Source organism: Zingiber officinale, chromosome 3A (assembly GCF_018446385.1).
Source record: "Zingiber officinale cultivar Zhangliang chromosome 3A, Zo_v1.1, whole genome shotgun sequence".
Lineage (NCBI taxonomy): Eukaryota > Viridiplantae > Streptophyta > Magnoliopsida > Zingiberales > Zingiberaceae > Zingiber > Zingiber officinale.
In genome coordinates, this window is record NC_055990.1 from 3151428 (window position 1) to 3171505 (window position 20078).

At 36.0% G+C, this 20078-nt stretch overlaps 2 protein-coding genes and 1 long non-coding RNA gene across 16 annotated transcripts; 2 read left to right on the forward strand and 1 right to left on the reverse strand.

Moving 5' to 3' along the window:
- Positions 1-36: 36 nt before the first annotated feature.
- Positions 37-8338, reverse strand: LOC122051047 (probable beta-1,4-xylosyltransferase IRX9H). Of its 4 annotated transcripts, none has more exons than XR_006131307.1 (5): positions 7407-8338; positions 3794-4043; positions 3371-3554; positions 619-693; positions 37-337 (listed from the first exon to the last, which is right to left on the reverse strand). XR_006131307.1 is itself a non-coding variant. In XM_042611964.1 (4 exons), the coding sequence occupies exons 1-4, from the start codon at positions 8168-8170 to the stop codon at positions 306-308; spliced, it is 1230 nt and encodes a 409-aa protein (XP_042467898.1). In that variant the 5' UTR covers positions 8171-8338; the 3' UTR covers positions 37-305. The 4 variants fall into 4 exon arrangements, 2 of the variants coding, with proteins under 2 accessions (XP_042467898.1, XP_042467899.1); XR_006131306.1 differs by having other exon boundaries at positions 37-382; XM_042611964.1 differs by lacking the exon at positions 619-693.
- A 94-nt stretch (positions 8339-8432) lies between these two features.
- LOC122051048 lies at positions 8433-12229 on the forward strand. 10 transcript variants are annotated; one of them, XM_042611970.1, is made up of 3 exons: positions 8433-9193; positions 11398-11546; positions 11614-12229. In XM_042611970.1, the coding sequence occupies exon 3, from the start codon at positions 11631-11633 to the stop codon at positions 11994-11996; it is 366 nt and encodes a 121-aa protein (XP_042467904.1). In that variant the 5' UTR covers positions 8433-9193; positions 11398-11546; positions 11614-11630; the 3' UTR covers positions 11997-12229. The 10 variants fall into 10 exon arrangements, with proteins under 10 accessions (XP_042467904.1, XP_042467902.1, XP_042467901.1 ...); XM_042611968.1 differs by having other exon boundaries at positions 8433-8845; positions 8922-9193; positions 11398-12229; XM_042611967.1 differs by having other exon boundaries at positions 8433-8869; positions 11398-12229.
- Positions 12230-13854: 1625 nt separating this feature from the next.
- Positions 13855-15786, forward strand: LOC122053513. Of its 2 annotated transcripts, none has more exons than XR_006132213.1 (3): positions 13855-14255; positions 14696-14880; positions 14959-15786. It is a non-coding gene; the product is annotated as an uncharacterized LOC122053513 (long non-coding RNA). The 2 variants fall into 2 exon arrangements; XR_006132212.1 differs by having other exon boundaries at positions 14966-15786.
- The last annotated feature ends 4292 nt before the right edge of the window (positions 15787-20078 follow it).

Consider the following 20078-nt stretch of genomic DNA (forward strand, 5'->3'; position numbering starts at 1 on the left):
CCTGTTTTTTTCCCGGTATAATAAAACCAGAACCAATATCCCAAGTATACTTGAACTTTTTCATATAATAAATGACATCGCAATTTTACGGGTATCTGTAACTACTGATCAATTTTTGTATTATTAAAAACACAAAATTGATGCCGAAAACAGCTTACAAGAAAGAGGGTAAATAAAGGGAAAACAAAAAATTGATAGCTTTTGTAATCTGTGCAGATACAAAGCAGTATCATGATTATTGGTCTGCTATTCAAAGAATCTGTAAAATGGAACTAAACGATCTCAGTGGGCTGATTCATCCATCCTCAAGCAACTGCCGCACTAAGAAAGTTGCTTCCTGTATAAAAGCACGAATTCGAAGAGTGCTAGGTCAGGTGCTTTCCTGAAAATACAACAGGAACAGTCAAAATAGAAATGCCAAATTCAAACGGGTTAAAAGCCATGAACTAATGAACTATGACTATTCCAAACAAACACAGGAAGGAGGTACAGTGCCTTTATTTTGATAGCCACCTAAAATAATGTGCAGTCAGGGCATTTTGAGCATAACATGGTAAATGCTTAAAATATCAACCAAGAATCAAGAAAAAAGTTAATACATGAAATTCTCATTCTTACTGATGATAGATATATAGCCAAAGCATTCGTCTGGCACCTTGAGTACGCAATTTAAACCATTTTATGAAGTCGATCCTAAAATAAAACAATTAATTTAATAAGCATGGCACAAGGCTAGAGTGAAGCTATATCTTATTAGGCAATACATACAAAAAGTTACTAAGGTTGAGACAAAATATTAAGATGATATATATATATATATATATATATATGGAAACTTGAACTTTTTGTTCTCACATCAGCAAAAATAAAATAAAAATAAAAATCAGATTGAATATTTTTTTCTCCTCCAGGCTTAGATAGTTTTAATAACTGCATTTTAGAATAAAACATGGTCTTTCAATATTGCAATTTTCTTGCAGCCTACTCCTTTCATTCCTTCTCATAAACTAGATCGGAAATCTACCATATTGGAAAGCTCAAAGACTGGATTTCTTACTTAGCTGCTAGAAAAAGTTCACTGGCTCATGGTTTTCAGGTTATCTTTGAAGAAATGTTATAAAATCTTTTGGGGTTTTTCCCAGATTGGATTTTTTTTCATATTGATCTCTTAAATGAGCAAGCACTCAATTCTGAGGTCGAACTCAACAAATGACAAAGGGGCAAGATCGGCAAATAGCCACCGGAGTGAATTAGGAAACGTTAAGTTTTACTCTTCTACTTCCTTGATCGTGTTTCCTTATTGCTATTTTTATTTGTTTTTATAATTCATGGTGGCAATTATTACACAGTAGCATCATCAATCTCCATTATGTTTTTTTATATAATCTATGTATTATATGTATTTTATTGGAGGTTTGTTTAATTTTTTTTCATGACATTGTTCTGGCTGTTGAAAGACAAAAATATGCATTAATATGAAATTCTTACATACTTTAACAATTCATTACATGATATACATTTTATGGATGCAAATATTATTGGAGCACTAGTGCAACATAGAATAAATCATTTACTATGACAAATTAATTAGAGCATCCACATCAGCTTCCTTATCCAAAATGCATACTTTAGTGTAAATACTTTATTAAATTTGGATATCCACTTTCACTACATATATCAGCTTCCATATTTTTTCTCTCTCCTCTATAATATTTAGGGAATGAAATCTATTCCCTAAATTTAGAGAGGTACTATTTATAAATTGCAAAATTTAGGGAATGGATAGGGTAGCTGATGCAAAGATTGTTTAACTAACCTATCCAAATTTTAGGATAAAATCTTTAGATAGGGTAACTGATGTGAATACTCTTGCTCCTTGTATCAAAGTTTCAACAATGATAAAAAAAACATCAACTCCAACTCTACTTTAGGTCATTTTATATCCTGGGAGTAATTTCTTCTTTGTTGGGCTTTAATTTTAGAAATTCCTTTCTAGTAGAAGTTTATATTCTGATTCTAGCATGCAGTCATCTAATGAAAAATGAATTACTTATATGCAAGTATTTGGGTCTAAATCAATTACTATGCAATTATGAGAAATAGTTAAACTTATTTTAGTTTCATTAGTCTTTGTTGTAATCATATAATTCATTATCAGAACTGATATGATTTCATATATTTAATTTTTAAAGCACAAAATTACAATTTGTTATTTGTTAAGAAAATGTCAATTATACTTGAGTGTTTCCCTCAAACTGATTTTATACTTTAAACTTTTTAGTACTATTTCAGAATTATTATATTAATTAAGATTTTCCTTTCTATAATTTACTATTCAGATTATATTTTCTTCAATTGTATCATACTATGATTTAAATATTCCATTTCATTTATATAATAGTGCTAATTTATATTTAAAACATATAATAATGCATGAATCAATCAAATTTAGTTAGAATTAATTCAGTTATTTATATGTAAAATTTATATATCAAAATGCATTTATTCTCTTTTCAAAAATTTGTCAATCAAATTTCTATATTCACATTTATATTTGTTATAATTTTATTTAATATATCATAAGTAATGCGAATTTAAGAATAACAAAATTGTTTTAAATTTTTACTAATTTTGATTAATTTATTTATTAATATGTAAAGTCTTTAGTTCTTGCTTTTTTGAATATTTAATTTTTTATATTATTTTATAAATCATACTAATTGTGCATCAGGCAGAGCAATGACTTGTCACTCAAAAGAATGAAATCTAAAAAAAATGTTCTTAAAAGAGATTGATAGCAGTAAGCTATAGTAGATGATAAAAGAAGAAAATAACAAATGATATCAATAAGTTCAAAGAGAACAAATATACATATTTACATGATTTAAGATTTCATTTGATTGGAGTTGAAGGCATGGAGGAACCAAGACCAAAGAAAACTCAATAAAGTAATAGTTAAAAGTGATGTAGAAGATTAAGATGTTAACAACATTATCATTTTAAAAGCGAAGTAATAAGATCCACATAGTTGATTCCATGTAATAGGACTCACTGTGGTCAGTTATTATATTCATGCTTATCCACAAACTCTGTGGGCCAAAAGAACACAATTCATCTAAACTAAACCAAATGCAATAACATTATGTCTGAACTCTGAACATTAATAATTCTATGATAGTAATTAGACAGTGAATTAGATATCCATAGTTGAATCGAGCTTTATGATACTTGTGTCAGTAATGATGATATGCTCTCATATACATCCATTACCAAAAAGATTAAACCTGGCCCCTTTTGTGCAGAAGAAAGAATTTATAAATGAAGAGGAGTTCAAATTCAAAAAAAAAAAAAAAAATTGAAGTTGACCAACCTTGTGAAAGTCGCACATTTGAATGAACAATAGCATCAAGGTCCTTTGGCACTCGCCATCCTTTAGGATAAACAAGATTTCTAGATTCTATATGAAGATGCCAATTCATGATCGTCGAGCAACCCTTTGGTAGCCCTTCCATTTGACTTTCATCCTCTACAATCTGCTCTATGAATGTAGTCTCCTAAAAACAAATGACATTTTGATAGTAGACAATGACCATACACGGTTCATAAGTTTTACTGGTTCACATACCAAAAAAACAATAAAGATTCATGGCCAGAAGCAGAAATGGAGCTTGGACCTTTTCTTACTGTTTGCCAATAATAAATAACTTTCCTTTTATCTAAAACTAAGGGACAAAAGAATTCTGCAATGCATCAAATTTTGTTCAGAGCAAAAATATTTTAAAGGAAAGAATACCTGAAATCCCTCTTTCACGGAGTCTAGTTGCCTAATGGCATCTGAGTTTGGACGGTGCCATATCCTGGGGTCCCAAATTATTGTGCTATTGAACGCAAATCCAGACATATCAACATGAAATCTCCTAAGTCTCTTACTTTTCTCATTAGTATGCCATCCTATTACTTGACTTCCATTGCATACTGGACCTTCTAGTATGGCCTTATTTTTGCTTTGAGAGAGCATTGCAACAGGCCAAACACCAAATCTCCTGGAAATGCAAATAAAACAGATTAAGACTTAACTGGTACAAGAAAGTAAGATTTTTGACTTTCTTATTTACCATAATACATAGTCAATACTAGAAGAGAGGATTGAGAATGATTGGCCAGCACAAAGCCGAAAAGTGCTGATTAAGGAGGCAGTCAGGTGGAGAACTTCAGCAATTGCTGATTTGAATAAACATTCAGGCTCAAGCCCAAGAAAATAATTGTCATGTAAAAATTCTGTAAATAGTGACCTTAACTTCTAACTGGACATGCATGATTTATCTCAGTTTCATATCATTGAATGTGAATATTATTCTCTCCTTATTACAATCAGGTTAGTTTTTATTGTAAGTATGGGGTTTTTTATGGAAAATCTGATCTCACTTGTCGACACTGCAAAAATGGTGCATTAGTGTATATATTATATGGTGACAACAGTGAAATGAGCCAGAATTATTTGATTTCAGTTGTATTTATCTCTTTCACATTGCATTGCTTGTCCTAAGTCTATTGATCACATATTTTCCAATGTTCTCTCTCCTCAAATTTAAGTGCTTATGGTTATGGGAATCAATTTCAGCCTGTTTGATGAATGAGAGAACAAAATAATTGGTCGTTTGGGGCTCTAATTCTAAGTCAAAAAATTCACCAATCTTTCACTCTATTACTGCTATACTCTCATGTTTTTTTGGACTTTTCATAATAATGCAGAGGAAAGGGCAGGCCCTATCATGATAATCATAGGGTACCACACAAGCCTGCTTATTAAAATCATGTTGCTTGAAGGAACTATGAGACCTAAGATGAATTTTGTATTCATGGACTCCTCCAGACAAGGCTGGCAAAAGATTTAACACAGATGTCTCTTAACATTCACAAAATGTTGATAGAGAGATGCTACTTTCGTCTTTGGTAATATATTGAAAAGAAGGATGGACATAATTAGGACTTTTAACTTCAAAGCCAAGAGTCATTTAAAAGTTAATAATGATATTAATTCCAAGAGATTCATAATTTAAATGGCATGTCGGATTGTAGATATTGTTATTAATAGTGTATGCTTCTCAAAAGTCCAGTTTTCCAGGCCATGGCTTTTACTTTTGATAGCCAAAGTCTGAGAACCATTTGTTTGGGAATGCAAGAATTTTGCAGATGATGCTGCTGTATCTCAAGTTCTAGCATTCAAGCTATAGTCATTGCTTCTTAGAGATTTAAGTATATCTGTTCTTTAAGAATGACAATTGGGTGGCACAGGTATAATTAGAATAATACGTTTTTTTTTTTCAAAAAAAAAAAGCAAAAAGGATGACTAGGCATGAGGCTCCCATTAATATTTTCAGGAGGAACACAATAGGCCATGCATGTTTGAAATGGACCCTCTTGGAACCTGAATTGAACTAATAGTATTGAAAAAAAATCACAGATTTGTACTTTTTCTTTCATATATATTGAACTTTAAAACTGTCCAATTTTGAAAGAATATACTAAATTGAAGACCGACCCCACCTAGTGAGATAAGACTTGGTTGTTGTTGTTGTTGTATACTAAATTGAAGACACACTGATCTCAATGAACTAACGTGTAATGAAAATATTCTTTGCCTTTCATTAATCAGAATGTCTCCTACAGGCTTAGGCAATCCTAGTGTAAACAATATATGAACATTAAGAATAGACTATTTGCTTCTTTGTCACATCAGCAATCAACATCGACTCCATGATTCCACATCAGTAGTGAAGAAGAGTAATGCATTTTACATAATTTAAATTATGTTTTAGGTTTTATTTGAACAAGTCATTGGTCACAATTATAATTTGCTTTAATAAGGAGTCAATCCATTATGAAGTATGGACCAAGTATTATATATATACACAACACATGCCAAAGATTGTGTGCCATGTTGGCATAATAAAATCATTATCAACATGGCTGACACAGTGGCGGCACAGGCGAGATTATCTTGCTGTCAAATGTTAGGTTTTGTCGTGTTTTGGTAATTTACTAGAAAGATAAGTTTTGGCCCCCGAAGCAACATGAGATTTACTATATTATTTATATTTAATACCTTACAGCAGTGATAGGGAGCAAAAGTCTAATGCCAAAATATTTACATTTTTATCCACTCTTCTACTTTACCTGATTATAAGTAGATACAAATTCTATAGAGGATGAAATAAAAACATGCATTATCTTCTCCTCTCAAAGAATACACAGTGATCTTGTGTTCTCTCAATCCATGGACACAATAGATCTGCTCTTGTTGTGTGGTCCATAACAAATATCTAGTTGGATAGTTCGCCTCTCACATAAGCATCCAAAAAACTGTTAAATGGGTTAAAAACTATTTCGTGCACAGGCCCATGTCTGTTGAGCTGGAAAAGGTTAATCTTGCTCGAGTACCTAACTCTAACGTGCACTAGCAACTCAACTAGTCATTGATGATGATCTAATCATCATCAAAGTGGTCATTAGTCCCAACTATTTGTGATTAATTAAAGAGGTCTAACTCCTCCATGTTGAGCTCGGTGTAAGGTCATATCACTCATATATTCCACTCTCTCGAGTGAGTTTTAACTACATTAACAGAGTTACAGAGTTTTCTTTGATCTCCCTCTCCTAATACCTTTCTTTATAACAATTGAATTTGTATAACTATAAAACACATTGACAGTCTCGAATATGTGCATAGCATCTTAGCATATCGCCTTGTTTTATTGCATATTAAAGATACTCCTAATTGCACTCATATAACAGTATTTTTATTTTGTTTATTAATCCCACTCGATCATCATAGCATTGTCTTTGACGCCCTAATTTGTTGTATTCATTATTTTCTAACAGTAACTCTTGATCCATTGTTAGAGTTTTAGTGCAATGCCCATGTTGCTAATTTGGAGCACCACTTTCAATTTGCTAAGGGTCCATCAGAAGGGCATCTTTATCTATCAGTCACATTAGTCAATTTACATTAGGTTATTTAACCACTTATATTTCTCTCAGAATTTTTTTCCCTTATTTTCATTGTTTGGGAAACCTTTTACTTTGATGAAACAAACTAAAATTTGAAAAGGTCATATTATCAACAAGTTCAAACAATGCCATTTGTTTGGAAAGGAGATGCTAGATTGCTTTCCCAAAATGGACACTGTTTTTCCATTTCCACTCATTGTTTCTACATCTTTATTGATTTAAGTTTTGCTGATTCTCCCAATAGATACATTGACACAAAATGAAGGCATAGGTAAAGCAATAACTATGATGAAAAGAAGCAAGAACTTCAATTTGAAATTTTGTTTTTTTAGTAAGGAATTTGTTGGTAATAGTCCAGTAAGGTATAAGAACACTAAAAATACGTGATTCGGCACCTGATTTTCCTCAGTTGCTCGAACAGCTCAAGTGAGTAGATGTTATCGTCATCAGCGAAGTACACAATCCCATCCAGGCGGTGCTTCTGGATATGCTCGAGTGCTGTGTTTCGCTGATGAACGCCTCTGTCCTTTACGTTGGTTGTGTTCTTATTGCAGACAAGATGTCTGCACATAACTCCGGCATCCACGAGGATCTGCGAGGTCTCCGCAGAAGCCACGTGCATCTCCACCACGATCCAAAGAAGCGGAGGAGGCACCAAGCGCAGCGTTTGCCCCAACCGGTTCAGGTAGTAACCCTGGGAGGCGCGGTTGTACGTGGGCGTGACGACGATCAGCAGCTTCCCACTGCGCGATGGATCCGTTAGCTCATCCGTGGCGTGCGTCCTGCCGTCTGACGGCTGGATCTCGAGCTCCTGACGACCAGAGGGTAGAAGGGCTACGAAATCGTGGCGCGGAAGGTTAATCATACTTATGGAGGAAATGGCGGGAGAAAAGAAGGGGAGGTCATCAAGCTCCGGGAAGGGGTAGAGGCCGAAGAGAAAACCGAGGAGGAAGAAGATGAGCAAGCGGAAAAGGTGGCGCTTCCATGGATTGCTATGATGCTGTGGCTTAGCACGGGAGGCGAAGAGAGAGTAAGGAGGAGCGGAAGAGTCGCTGGAGTGCTGCCGGCCGGGGTTGAGGTAAGGAAGCCCTTGATGGTGGTGAAGAGGCTGATCATTGACGGCGTTAGCTGCCGATTGAGCTCGACGGACCGATGGCATGTAATCAAGAGAGTGAGCGACTCTTTATCATCTGAATCGGAGGGAGAACGGCGAGAGCGAGAGGAGACGAGATTCTCGGCGTTTGGGATGAAGACGGAGATGGAGCGCCATGGCAGCAACAAGGGCTCGCTTGACAAGCCGCCCAAGTAAACACGACTGGTAATTCATCTGGCCAAACCCACTATTAAATCGGTGGGCCTAGTCTTCTCCCCTATCCTTCCTCTTCTCCCCAACTAAACGGAGTCTTATCGGGATCCATAAAAGGGGTCCACAGCTTCTCCCTCCCTCTGCGTCTTCTCCGACTTTTTTTTTTTTCACTTGTGCGGCGTCCGACGAGCAACGTTTGGTGTTTCCTGTCCTCTCCTCCGATCTATGCGAGGGGAAGATCCGCTGCCTTTTGCCGATCTGCGAACCGTGTCGCCGGACAAGTCTCGTGCACAGCCATCGACGCCGTAGAGCCTTGGCCTTTTGTCAGTCTTGCACTCCGCGGCTGCTCGTCCTTCCTTGTGACCAGAAGGCGGCGATTGGTGGGCGATCAGACCTTTCGAGTCGAACGCCGCGAGTTTGAGCATCAGGTGCACCGAATCCTCCGCCTTATTCTGCAGCGAGCTTTTTATTCCCTTTTCCCCCTTGGATCGCTAACGACTTGGCTGGTTGGTGGGGAACCTGGAGTTGGTATTATTCCCGTTCGTTTCCATTGTAAATGCTCCCTCAATCTCTCGTCTTCTTCAATTTAGGGCATCATTTGTAGGGAGTCAATTGCCTGTGAACTACGAATCTAAGTTGAGGTTTTGGCGTTGTCAAAACCCCTTTATTCAAGGTGGAATCGTCACTTTGTCTAGGGCACCACCGTTGGGTGGAGTTTCAACCAAAGAGGGGGGACATTGTCGATGACCATTTGACAGGAAAGAAGATGGTGTTATGTGCCGACAAATTCTGTCGCCAAATTTTCTCTAAAATCGAGTTGTGCTTGTGAATCTTTATTCACCGAGTTGTTCTGTGCGTATGAATCGAACATCTAAGGTGAGGCTGTGTTTTTCTCCTGTATGTGGGGATTAAAACAATGAATAGGGTAGTTCTGAATTGAAACTTAAAGAGCGGAAGTTTGTGAACAAGTGACGAGCCATGTGATCATCATCTTTGGCGTCAAAAATCCTAAATACCACAAGTTAGCTTTTAACCTAGATTTTGGCGAGTTGTAAAGGTTTTGATTGAAATTCTAACTCGACAAAGGCCCTTTATATTTGTCCCTTTATATCTTTTTGATTCCTTTAGTTGATCAACTTCTTGTATACTTATTCTTTGTGTGTTCATGGCATGATTACTTAATATATTATGCCTGTTGCTTATATGGCTACATGTTTGTAGTACCTCTCTTGTATTGATGGATGCATGCTTAAGAATATGCTTATATTGGTCATTCATCTATTGAGATTATTCTTATTATTTGTTTGACATACCATTTGTGATATCTTTGCGAAAGTATTACATAGTTGTTATACATGGTCCTTTAGATTAGTTAGGGCATGATCAGTGGGTTACTTGCATGAAATAAATGCCATACTTGTTATACATAATCCATAGATATGTTAGGGCATGATGAGTTAGTTTACTTGTATCTCTGTCTTAATTTGAGGGGCTTTTAGCCCAGTTTCTGTACAAGGCCTATGGTCTCTCTATCTATATATATAGATAGTGCTTCTAATCAGTCAACATGGTAATCTTGCCAAACAATTTTGGCCAACAATTTAGTATTAATTTTTTTTTTCAGTTCTTGGCATTTGTTATTGCTTTGTAGGGATTTGACCACAAAATCAATAGAGTTCGTGACTCTCTTCCACATTGACACACTACAACTTTCTGATTTGACAACTAACTCTTGCAAATGCCATCTTGAAATGGATACTGCCCATGAATTTGTTGATATTGTTGCCTCCAAGGGCTAATCTCGTCAATCCTGCAAGTACATTTGGTCAACTAAGAGACTGGCATCTCCTTCCATGGATTTGTCTTGCTATTTCCTCTTTTGAATCTTTAACTATGAACCATGACATGTTCAAGTTGTTTTGAATTACATGTCTACTAGTTGTGTCTATCCAGTCAGTCTAATTCTCCGCATCATAGTGGTGGTGATCATTTCTTTTTTCATGGCCAATTATCATAGGTCATCATTGCCTATAGTTTGGCTGGACCTTTGCTCATTTCACCAGCTTCACCTTTGTTGATAGATTTGAATTCAATCATGGCATCATTGGTGGGCTAGTGGATTTCTTCTCTTTGGTATGCTAAATTGCCGCTTAATACTTACAAAGATTCACTTTTATGCTTCTCTTCTTTCCCCATAACCTTCTGGACCGACCAACCCTCTAATGCTAAGGATTGTTCATGGTTATCTCTTGGTATATGCTTCATGCATTGTCCAGTCAGCCTATAATATCATCTAAAGGGATGCTCTTTTGGCATATTGGTTCAGTTTATCTAGGGACTGCCATGACTCCAATGACAGTCAAATTCTTGGATGGCTTACCTTTCATAGCCCTCTCTGCACTAAAGATATGCCTGCAGCTCTCCAACGTCAACATCCTAGTTCCCTCATCAACATTTCATCCAGCTGATTGACACCTCTGCAAATGGAGAACTGCTTAATTATCTTGCTTTGATGCTCTTGCTGCTTTAGGTTGCTAGATTCTGAACATCCTCATCACTCCGTTTGACATAATCCTACTGTTTGAAAAAAAAATATATATTGCAATTTCATTGACTTCAAATTTTCAAATCTGATTTAATAGTTTAGCTCATGCTTGGCCCAATCTCATTGGCTCCATGAAGACTAGTATAGCAAATTTAGCTCATCTTATAAGATCTTGTAGAAAATTTTGTCCCCAGGGCGTAGCACAGCTGGGGGCGCATGGTTTCGTGGCCGAAAGGTCCAGGGTTCGATCCTCGGGGTGTCATTGCCTGGGGGTTAACGTCCCGGCTATGCGCTTTCAGTTGTGTATCTGCATTTACCTCCCTTCATATCTGTGGGACCGGCTCTAGGGGGGCTGCTGATGTGGCGGTTCCATATTTTTTTTTTTTGTAGAAAATTTTGGAGCTTATAGATTCTTTTTATTTGACTTGCCAACTATTATCATTCTAGCATGCCTCACTAAAACAAACATTTATAACGTTTGCAAAATGATTGTTTTTTCTTTCTAACTGGTTTCTCTGGTGGTGTCTTTCATCAGGGTTATTTGTGGCTCGATTTGATATTAGACTTCTACATAAAGCAATACCATGCTATTCATTTAATTTATTGAAGATACTCTTTCAAGGCTACGCACATGATACCTACCATGTTTATCTTGTTTGTCGGTTGTCCACCTGATACTGAAAGGTTGGCCTTTCCTACACAACAGGAACATTGTAGGCTTTCTTTAATTTCTGTTATCTGCCATCATCAGAACATTTAACTCAAGAAATGGAAGAAGCAGAATCATTCTCCAACCCTTCATTCTTGCAAGATGTCTCTACCAGAGCATCAGAGAGATCTGGCAGCGACGAATCACCAGCAGTGGCACAGTTAAGAAAGCTCCTCTTCCGTCGGATTCTTATAGGAGCGAGTGATGGACGATTCTTTCTAGGGACATTCCATTGCATTGACAAACAAGGCAATATCATCCTTCAGGATGCAGTGGAGTATCGTCACACCCGGCGATCTGGAGATCCATCTCCAATGGAACAGAGATGCCTTGGACTCATTCTGATCCCTGCCAGCTGCCGCACCTCATGCCATGCCGAATGCTCCATAGACGAGCAAATATCCCTCCTATCAATTAATAAATGATAGCAAACTGAGTTTCTAGTACAATAAAAAGGTATAAATCATCTGCTACTTGGTATTTTTTTTAAAGCAATACTCCGAATTGCTTTCTTTTGTGAGTGCAACATCATTTTAATTCCTCGCATGTCTCCTAGTAAACATGTAGATGATAATTGACTACGTCTTTAATCTCGACAAACTGAAATTACCATTCTGTTGATGAGAAATCACAGATGATGTTCTAGACTTGATTGATAGACCATCTTTTTATATATTTTTTTGTTTTCTGATAAAAAAGGACGACGGATGAGAGAGAATAGATGGATTAAGGATTGCTGATCCCTCCATCTATTTATTTATTTATTTATTTTAATAATTCAGGTGTTTGAATTTCATTCTATTAATTCTGGAGGTGGAGGTAAACTTTTTTTTAAATTTGTCTATTGGGTAAATCTAGAGCGTAATTTATGCACATTTAGTATGAATCTTGGCATTCTTATTACTCTTTTGAGTGTTTTATTCTCCTCCTTCTTAGTGGTTTGATTCCTTAGTTCTGTCTTTCGTGTTACTTGGAACTAATATTGAGAATAACGGCCTTAGTCCTTACCCTCTCCCTCTTCTTGGAGTTGCTAGAATGTTGTTAGAAATCTTTCCCAAAGCACCTCCCCGCACTGTATATTATTAATTGTTAGATTCTAGCGGTTAATTGGACATTTAAAGTTTAATCTCAATTGTGATATACTGTAGAATTTTTTTTTTCAATGGGATGATAAACTTAAAGAATGCTGTTTGGATTAACTTCATAAGTATTTCTCTATTTATTTTAGTAATCGATGGAAAATTTTTATGGATCAGATTAGTCAATTTTAACTTACGAGATTAATCGATTTGAGCCTGATTAAAAAAATATCATTTTGAATAATTATATATACTTTTTAAAATAAAAATGGCACAAAGTCTTGTTAAAAGTAGGGCTATAATTTAGCGAGCTGATGCCAGCTCGAGCTTGAGAAAATTACATGGGCTTGACTTGAGCTTGATCGAGCTTCTGAGTTTGAGCTCGAGCTCAAGTCAAGCTCAAGTTTGACTTGGAAAAATAAATTAAAAGCATGTTCAAGTGGAGATTCAAATTGTATACCTCAAATACATAAAATGACATACTTTCACAAATTCTTCCTTAATTTATTCTTCATTTTAAAAGTAATAATAATTTTAATTATTAAAATATTAAATTAATCTGACTTGACAAAGTTTGACGAGTCCTCGAATTAGTGTTAAATGAGCTTGAGTTCTACTCAAATGTTAAACGAGTCTGTTCAAGCTTAGTTTGAATGTTAAATGAGCCGGCTTGAGCTCGATCAAATTTGAGCTCAAGTCAAGCTTTGGTTGAGCCACTCATGAGTGGTTCACAAACGGTTCGGCTCATTTACACCTTTAATTAAAAGGTCCTATTTAAACTATTTTTTTAAATAAAAAAAAGATCTTATAGCATTCTAGTTTTAAAATATATGCTAGTGTGTTAGAAATTAGAATTATAAGTCACATTAATTTTTTTTGTTTTGTTTTTGCCATAGAATTATATTTGATCAAAATATAATTTTATTCTAAAATGATAATTTTTAAAAGATTTTATTTGATATACAAGTATCATAACACCTCACTAGCAAGATAATTAATTTTTTTGACATGTTTTAGCATTCGAAATTCCTATTTAAATTCGTCTGAACTTTTTGTATATTTTTGCCAGCTATTATGAATTTTAAAACTGTTTTATCATTTTTACAAATATAGTTTGAATTATCTAATTTTTTATTTTATCAATTTTCCTAACTCTTATTAATCCAGTTATAATTTTCTATTTTATTATTAAATTTCACAATATTATATTCACTTCATTTTAAAGAAACTTATTAATGCTACTGTTTTCCTTGCTAAGCGCTCGCTTCTCCTCCGTTTGCCACCTCGCCAAACCCGATCGACGATCCGGCGACGCAGATTTTTCTCCGCCGCGGCTTCGTCTGTGTCCCCATATGCTTGCGAGTTGAGCGCTCTGCGCGGACATGGTTCAGCAAAAGGCGCACAGTAGGGATTACAAGGAGGCATCATTTTCGTTTGGACGAAGGGAAAAACTGCCGCTTTGCTGCTTTTCAGATTGAATCTCCTCTCCTGTGGTTGAGACCAGTAGCAAGTGTGTCGTCCTTCAAGCACCGGCTACTCAAGTATCCAAATCAAAGAGACTAACCAGAATACATATCGGAGGTCTTGAGCCGTATGTTTGGCAGGGTGAGTCAACAATTAGCTTGGCACTTGGTTCGCATCCAAGGAATTTCGATGCCGTTATAGGTTTCCTACTTCTAATTGTCTAACCCCACAACTGACATTATTCTTCAAGTATTAGTATTGTGCATTCATATATGTTTATCTTTGCTGATGCAATCAGATAGCAATTTGCTTAGCAAATTCATCTCATTTTCAGAATACTTAATTTCAAATTCATCTCATTTTTTTTACTCTAACAATTCACAATTTGTTGATTAGAGTTTTTTCATTTGCATGAAATGACATATTGTGCTTTATAGTTAGTAAACTGTGTCATTGGTACTCCTAATTGGTATAAGTAGTTACTTAGAGTTTTTCCATGAGCAGATTTTTTATTGAAGTTACATATATCACCTTTGTTTTCGTTTCTTCATCTAATTCTGCAAGTGTTCCTTCTTTCTTAGGAGGAACAAACAAGCATTTCTCCCAGGATATGAAACAGTGGGCGGATCTGAGCACATGTAGTTTGTGTGGGACTTTGAAGTTTTTTCATTATTAATATTATTGGCTGTCTAGATATTGCTACTCATGTGATGAGGAAATTAATCCTCAAAGATGGGAAATAGCCCATTGATACTCCATGTAATGGGTAAGTACTTCAGGTTGATTTTGATGTAGTCAATCAAATTAAGTTAGGTCTTATTATATTTTGATCCTTGTGTCTAAGTGTGCAGGAGCTTAGAAATATAAGAAGTCGAGCGAAATACGCAACTAGCGAGAAGGATGACACGGGAAGCGAGTCGACGGGCTCAATGCATATGAGGGATGAGGTGCCGTGAAAAAGTATACCGATAGAGTGAGAAGGATTCGTGCGATGCTTCCGAGGGACGAGAAGCCGGAGCGGAAAACTACTCGAGGAGAAGGTCGGAGTTGGGTTCAGGTAAGCTCAACTCCGAAAGGCCAGAGTGTTGGTGTAATTTACACTAATGATCTAACTCAGATTTTGATGAATGACATGTGGTCTAAAGTTAGAGTGTTTTGTGCTGTAATTGCTTTACCAAGTGTGTAGGAGTTGACGGATTTAAATAACCTGACACTAGGTTGAAATCTAGCTAGCCCCGTGGAACCTGATAGTGCGAAGTCCAGATAAGTTCGGGGGACTCAATATCTGGTGGAAAGTCCGGTTGGGTCCACCGGACCTGACAACTGGTGGAAAGACCTGGTTGGTCAAAAACAAAATCAAGCGACTGCAGTTGGTAAGTGGAGGTAAGCAACTGGAGGAGAGATCTGTTGGTACAGGTTGCACTAATAATTTAGTTTTGATGTATGACAAATAGGTCAAAGTTAGATGTGGTGTGTGTTTAACCTTTTTACCAAGTGTGCAGGAGTTGACTGGTCTAAAGGTCCTGACACCAGGCTGAAATCGAGATAGGTCCGCGGGACCCAATAGCTGGTGGGAAGTCCAGATAAGTCTGTGGGGGCCCAATATCTGGCCGGAAGTCTAGTTGGGTCCGCGGGACCTAACAATTGGCCGAAATCTAGTTAGATTTATGAATCTGACAACTGACAGGAAGACCTGGTGGGTCATGTTAGAATTTGAAAGATATCCTAAGGCAATCGTCTTATGTTTTTTTATTATTTATTTGATAAGTATAGACTCATTATTTGAGTGCATATTATATGTTTGATTGTCTTAAACTCATTTACTGAATGTCTGTAACATAATTCATAGTATGAGAGAATTTATGATTGGATCGCAACTAGTGATTATCTCTACATGTGTAATTATGAATATATTGAAATTTTCATAGTCGTCGAATTAATGTATTTGGACACCATCAATTCTATAAGAGTAGCACGAGTTATACTCCTTGGTTCGGCCAAGCAGTTATTTTTTCACTGGCTGGAAACATTGGGATGTCGAGAGTTAAACGTAGATGCTGGTTATGGTAACTAGTTCATTGGAGTGACTCGTTGTAAAACTTCATATGGTTTTCTACATATATATAGATATGTCTGTGAAGTTCTTATTGCAACACGAGTGAAAGTTTCCTTCGACTTGATGTATACAAGTCATCTTGGTCATGGAGACTTATACTTTGACATCTTAAGTAAGCATCTCATTAAGGTGTTGACCCAGGATGATTGAGTATAAGTTGAAGTGCCCGAAGGTGTTTGGATAGCCCACAGAGGATTCACCTCTCCTTACGAAGAGACGTATACCCTATGACCGCTCGTTAGGATTATTACTCAAAGTCTTTGGCCAAAGCATCATATATTAAGAGTACGAGACTCTTGTACACATATACGAGTAATTTGAATCCGCAGAATGAGGAAGTATTACTTGGGTTAGGTGTGACGTAGTCAGTCTAGTGGGGACAAAACACATAGACCATGTCCTAAATCAAGTAGGTATAAGATGAGTGAAAAGAACGAGGCACAACTCACTGTAGCTGCTGAAGGGTTTAGAATTAATTCTAAGATCAACTATGATTTCCCGGCTAATTGGGGATCATGATGTACTACTAAGTGTCATTCATGATTGTTTTATAATTAAGTAGTTAATTATGGACGACCAAGATAAACCGGGAACCTATTGGGTCACACGCACTAACGAGTTTCTAAAAGACGTAAAATAAGTTAAAGAATAGAATTCTTAGATCAAGAGATAAATGTTTGGTTGGACCATACATAAGACAAATATGAAAATATTTGTCACAATGGAAGCACGGATGTGCCACATCTCTTATGGAAGAGTTGGATCATATTTGGTTTAATCATGAATTAGTTATAAACCAACTTAGTTTAGTTGTGAACCAAATCAAGGGATTAATGGGCTAATTTTTTGTTAAGAGATAATGAGTTGGATTTGGGTTTTCTAATCCAACTCATTAATGAGGGTTATATATTGATATGGTCGAGAGAAAATTATATACATGAGATCATTAATTGTCTTATAAGGTTTTTGGAAAACCTTAACCCAATTTCTCTTCTCCCCTCTCTCTTTGCCATCGCCAACAAGGGGAAGTCTTTCCCCTTGTTCCCATGACCACCACAAGGGAGAAAACTCTCCCTTATGTGCTTCTCTTCCTCTTCCTCTTCCTCTTGATCCCTTTTCTTCTTTCATGGCTAGTAACTTTCGAAGGAGAGACTTGTACTAAGGAGTTGCCTTGAGGAGCTCGGCGTGGATATGAATAGAGGCGAGGTTCAACAATGTTGCTACAATTGATGCCCTTCTCGTTACAAGTCATGCGTAAGGTACACCTAGCGTAAATTTACTTTCCATAAAAATTTAATTATACGATCATGTTTGGCATGTTGTATCCTTGTATGTGTGTGGTGCGTGTGATGTAATAATTTAGGAATTATTATTATTTTATTTTCCATTGTACATGTTTATGCATCAAGCATATCTCAATAGTGGTATTAGAGCTTAATCGTGTTTTGACATGATCGTAAAATTATTTTACGGTTCGTAATTTGTGTTGTAATTAATTTTAGAATTTTTCTGGAATTATTAAATTTTTTCTATTTTTGGAAAGTTTCCTAAATTGTTAGAAAATTCCATTTTTGGAAAGTTTGTGATATAATTTCAGAAAATTAAATTCGGAAATATTCTGTTAATTTAGAATATCTCAAATCTGGATTTTTTTAAAAAAATTTCAGAATCACCCGCATCGGGCATATCCCAACAGTGGTATCAGAGCCTGATCGTGCTTTGACATGATTGTAAAATTATTTTACTGTTCGTAATTTTTGTTGTAATTAATTTTGGATTTTTTTTTGAAATTATTAAGATTTTTCTATTTTTAGAAAGTTTCCTAAATTGTTAGGAAATTCTATTTTTGGAAATTTTTTATTTAATTTTGAAAAATTAAAATTAGAAATATTCTGTTAATTTAGAAATTATCATTTCTAGATTTTTTTTAAAAAAAATTAAGAAATATTCTATTTTTAGAAAATTTCCTAATTTGTTAGGTAATACTAAATATGAAATTTTTTTTTTAAAAAAATCTAGATATGAGATATTCTAAATTAAGTTATAGAATTAATCTTTTCTAAAATTTTTAGATTTATTAAAATATTCTATTTTTGAAAAGTTTCTTAAATTGTTAGGATATACCAAATTTGAAAAAGCTCCTACAACACTTCAATAAAGGCCTTATATCAAGACCTTCGACCATGGAGCTTCAATATATCAACTGCTACGACTTTCACTCTTGCGTAATACTCCGAAAAAGCTCCTACGACGTTGTGAAACTCCTCTGATAACTGACGATCAAGATCTTCCTATTTTCTCTGTTGTCGGTAATATTATTTTTAGTTCTTGTACTTAACCTTATAATCATTCAAACTATTAATGGATTGCCCAACAAAAGCACTTAACGAGTGCGGGTCTTGGAGTAGGAGTCGTCGAAGGCTCCGAACCAAGTAAAACTACTTGTGTTAGCGAGTGATTGTCTTTCTTCTTCTAGCTTCTCTATTTTATTCTTCCGTTGCATACTTCGATTTAATTCACTCTCGATTTTTGATAAACGATATTCACCCCGATCTAGTGTATTTACGATCATACAAGATCCAGTGAAAACATGTTTCCAGTTGAGGGAACTTTAGGCATCGGTCTAACTCAGGTTTATTTGATAAACCTAAGTTGAGACCTTGATTAAATCCTGGTCTTGATGAGACAAAATCTAATTACTATTCCTATCTTATTATATTGTGCTAACTCTGTTTTGCAGGATAAACATATTTTTATTTGTCGGGACTAACGCTTTTTATAGGAAGGAGAAATACGAAAAAGGAGAGTCTAGACGCCTGGAAGGGGTCCGAGCGCTCGGACCAGCTCGCCCGGGCGGGTGCTTGGGCAAGCATCCGGGTGGTCCTAGCGCCCAGAATTGGTCCAAGCACCCAGACTAGAAAAATTATCTAGGAGCTGAGTTGGAGCATGTTGACTGGTTGAGCCCACGTCAATGGTCCAGGTGCTCAGAGAGGGTCCGAGCGCCTGGAGGTGGATACAACTTCGCGGATAAAGTTTCTACGAGAGGTTGCCACGTCAACATGGTCCAGGCACCTGGAGTGGTTCCAGGCACTTGAAATGAACCTATATAAGGGCTTTCGGACAGTAGCTTCAGAACAACACTTTCTACGACTTTCATTCTTGCATACTGCTCCGAAAAGGCTTCGACAATACCGAAAGGCTGCTCAGAAGTTTGAAGAACGAAAGACTTTAATTTCCTTTCCGTTTGTCGGTAATAATTATTTCAATTCTTATATTCAATACTTGTAACACATTATTCGAACTGATAGTGATTGTCAAATGAAAGCGATCGACGATCGCAGGACTTGGAGCAGGAGTCGTCATAGGTGCCGAACCAAGTAAAACCATCTATGTTAGCGTTGGTTTTTGTTTTCTTTATTCCGCTGCGTAACTCGTTTTAACTTCGATTTTCGACAAACGCTATTCATCCCTCCCCCTTTAGCGTCTCTACGATCCAACAAGTGGTATCAGAGCAAAGCCGCTCTGAATTAGTGAAACTACCAATCAAGCAGGGGATTCCTTTTTGAAAAGAAAAAAATTATATATTATTTTTTTATTAGAAATTATTCTCCTCCAATTTTTTTTCTTCATTGAAAAATTCTCATTTTTTCTGTTTTTATTTTTCACCATTAGTCAGAATTAATGAAATACCTCATTTGACAAAATTTGTCATAATATTTTTTATTATTTTATTATTATAGTCTTGAAATCTTTGTGAATTTTCTTTTAGTGTTGAAAAATGGTGTACAAAGAATTACACGGGTGAAATGTTAACGAACCACCTTCATATGAGATGTACAAAAGACACG

Coding starts and splice junctions, on each gene's coding strand:
- LOC122051047 (XM_042611964.1), bottom strand. CDS start 8,170: ATGCCATCGGTCCGTCGAGCTCAATCGGCAGCTAACGCCGTCAATGAT. Junction 4,044..7,406: donor GAGCAACTGAGGAAAATCAG/GTGCCGAATCAC, acceptor TTGCATTTCCAG/GAGATTTGGTGTTTGGCCTG. Junction 338..3,370: donor AAATGTGCGACTTTCACAAG/GTTGGTCAACTT, acceptor GCTTTTATACAG/GAAGCAACTTTCTTAGTGCG.
- LOC122051048 (XM_042611970.1), top strand. CDS start 11,631: ATGGAAGAAGCAGAATCATTCTCCAACCCTTCATTCTTGCAAGATGTC.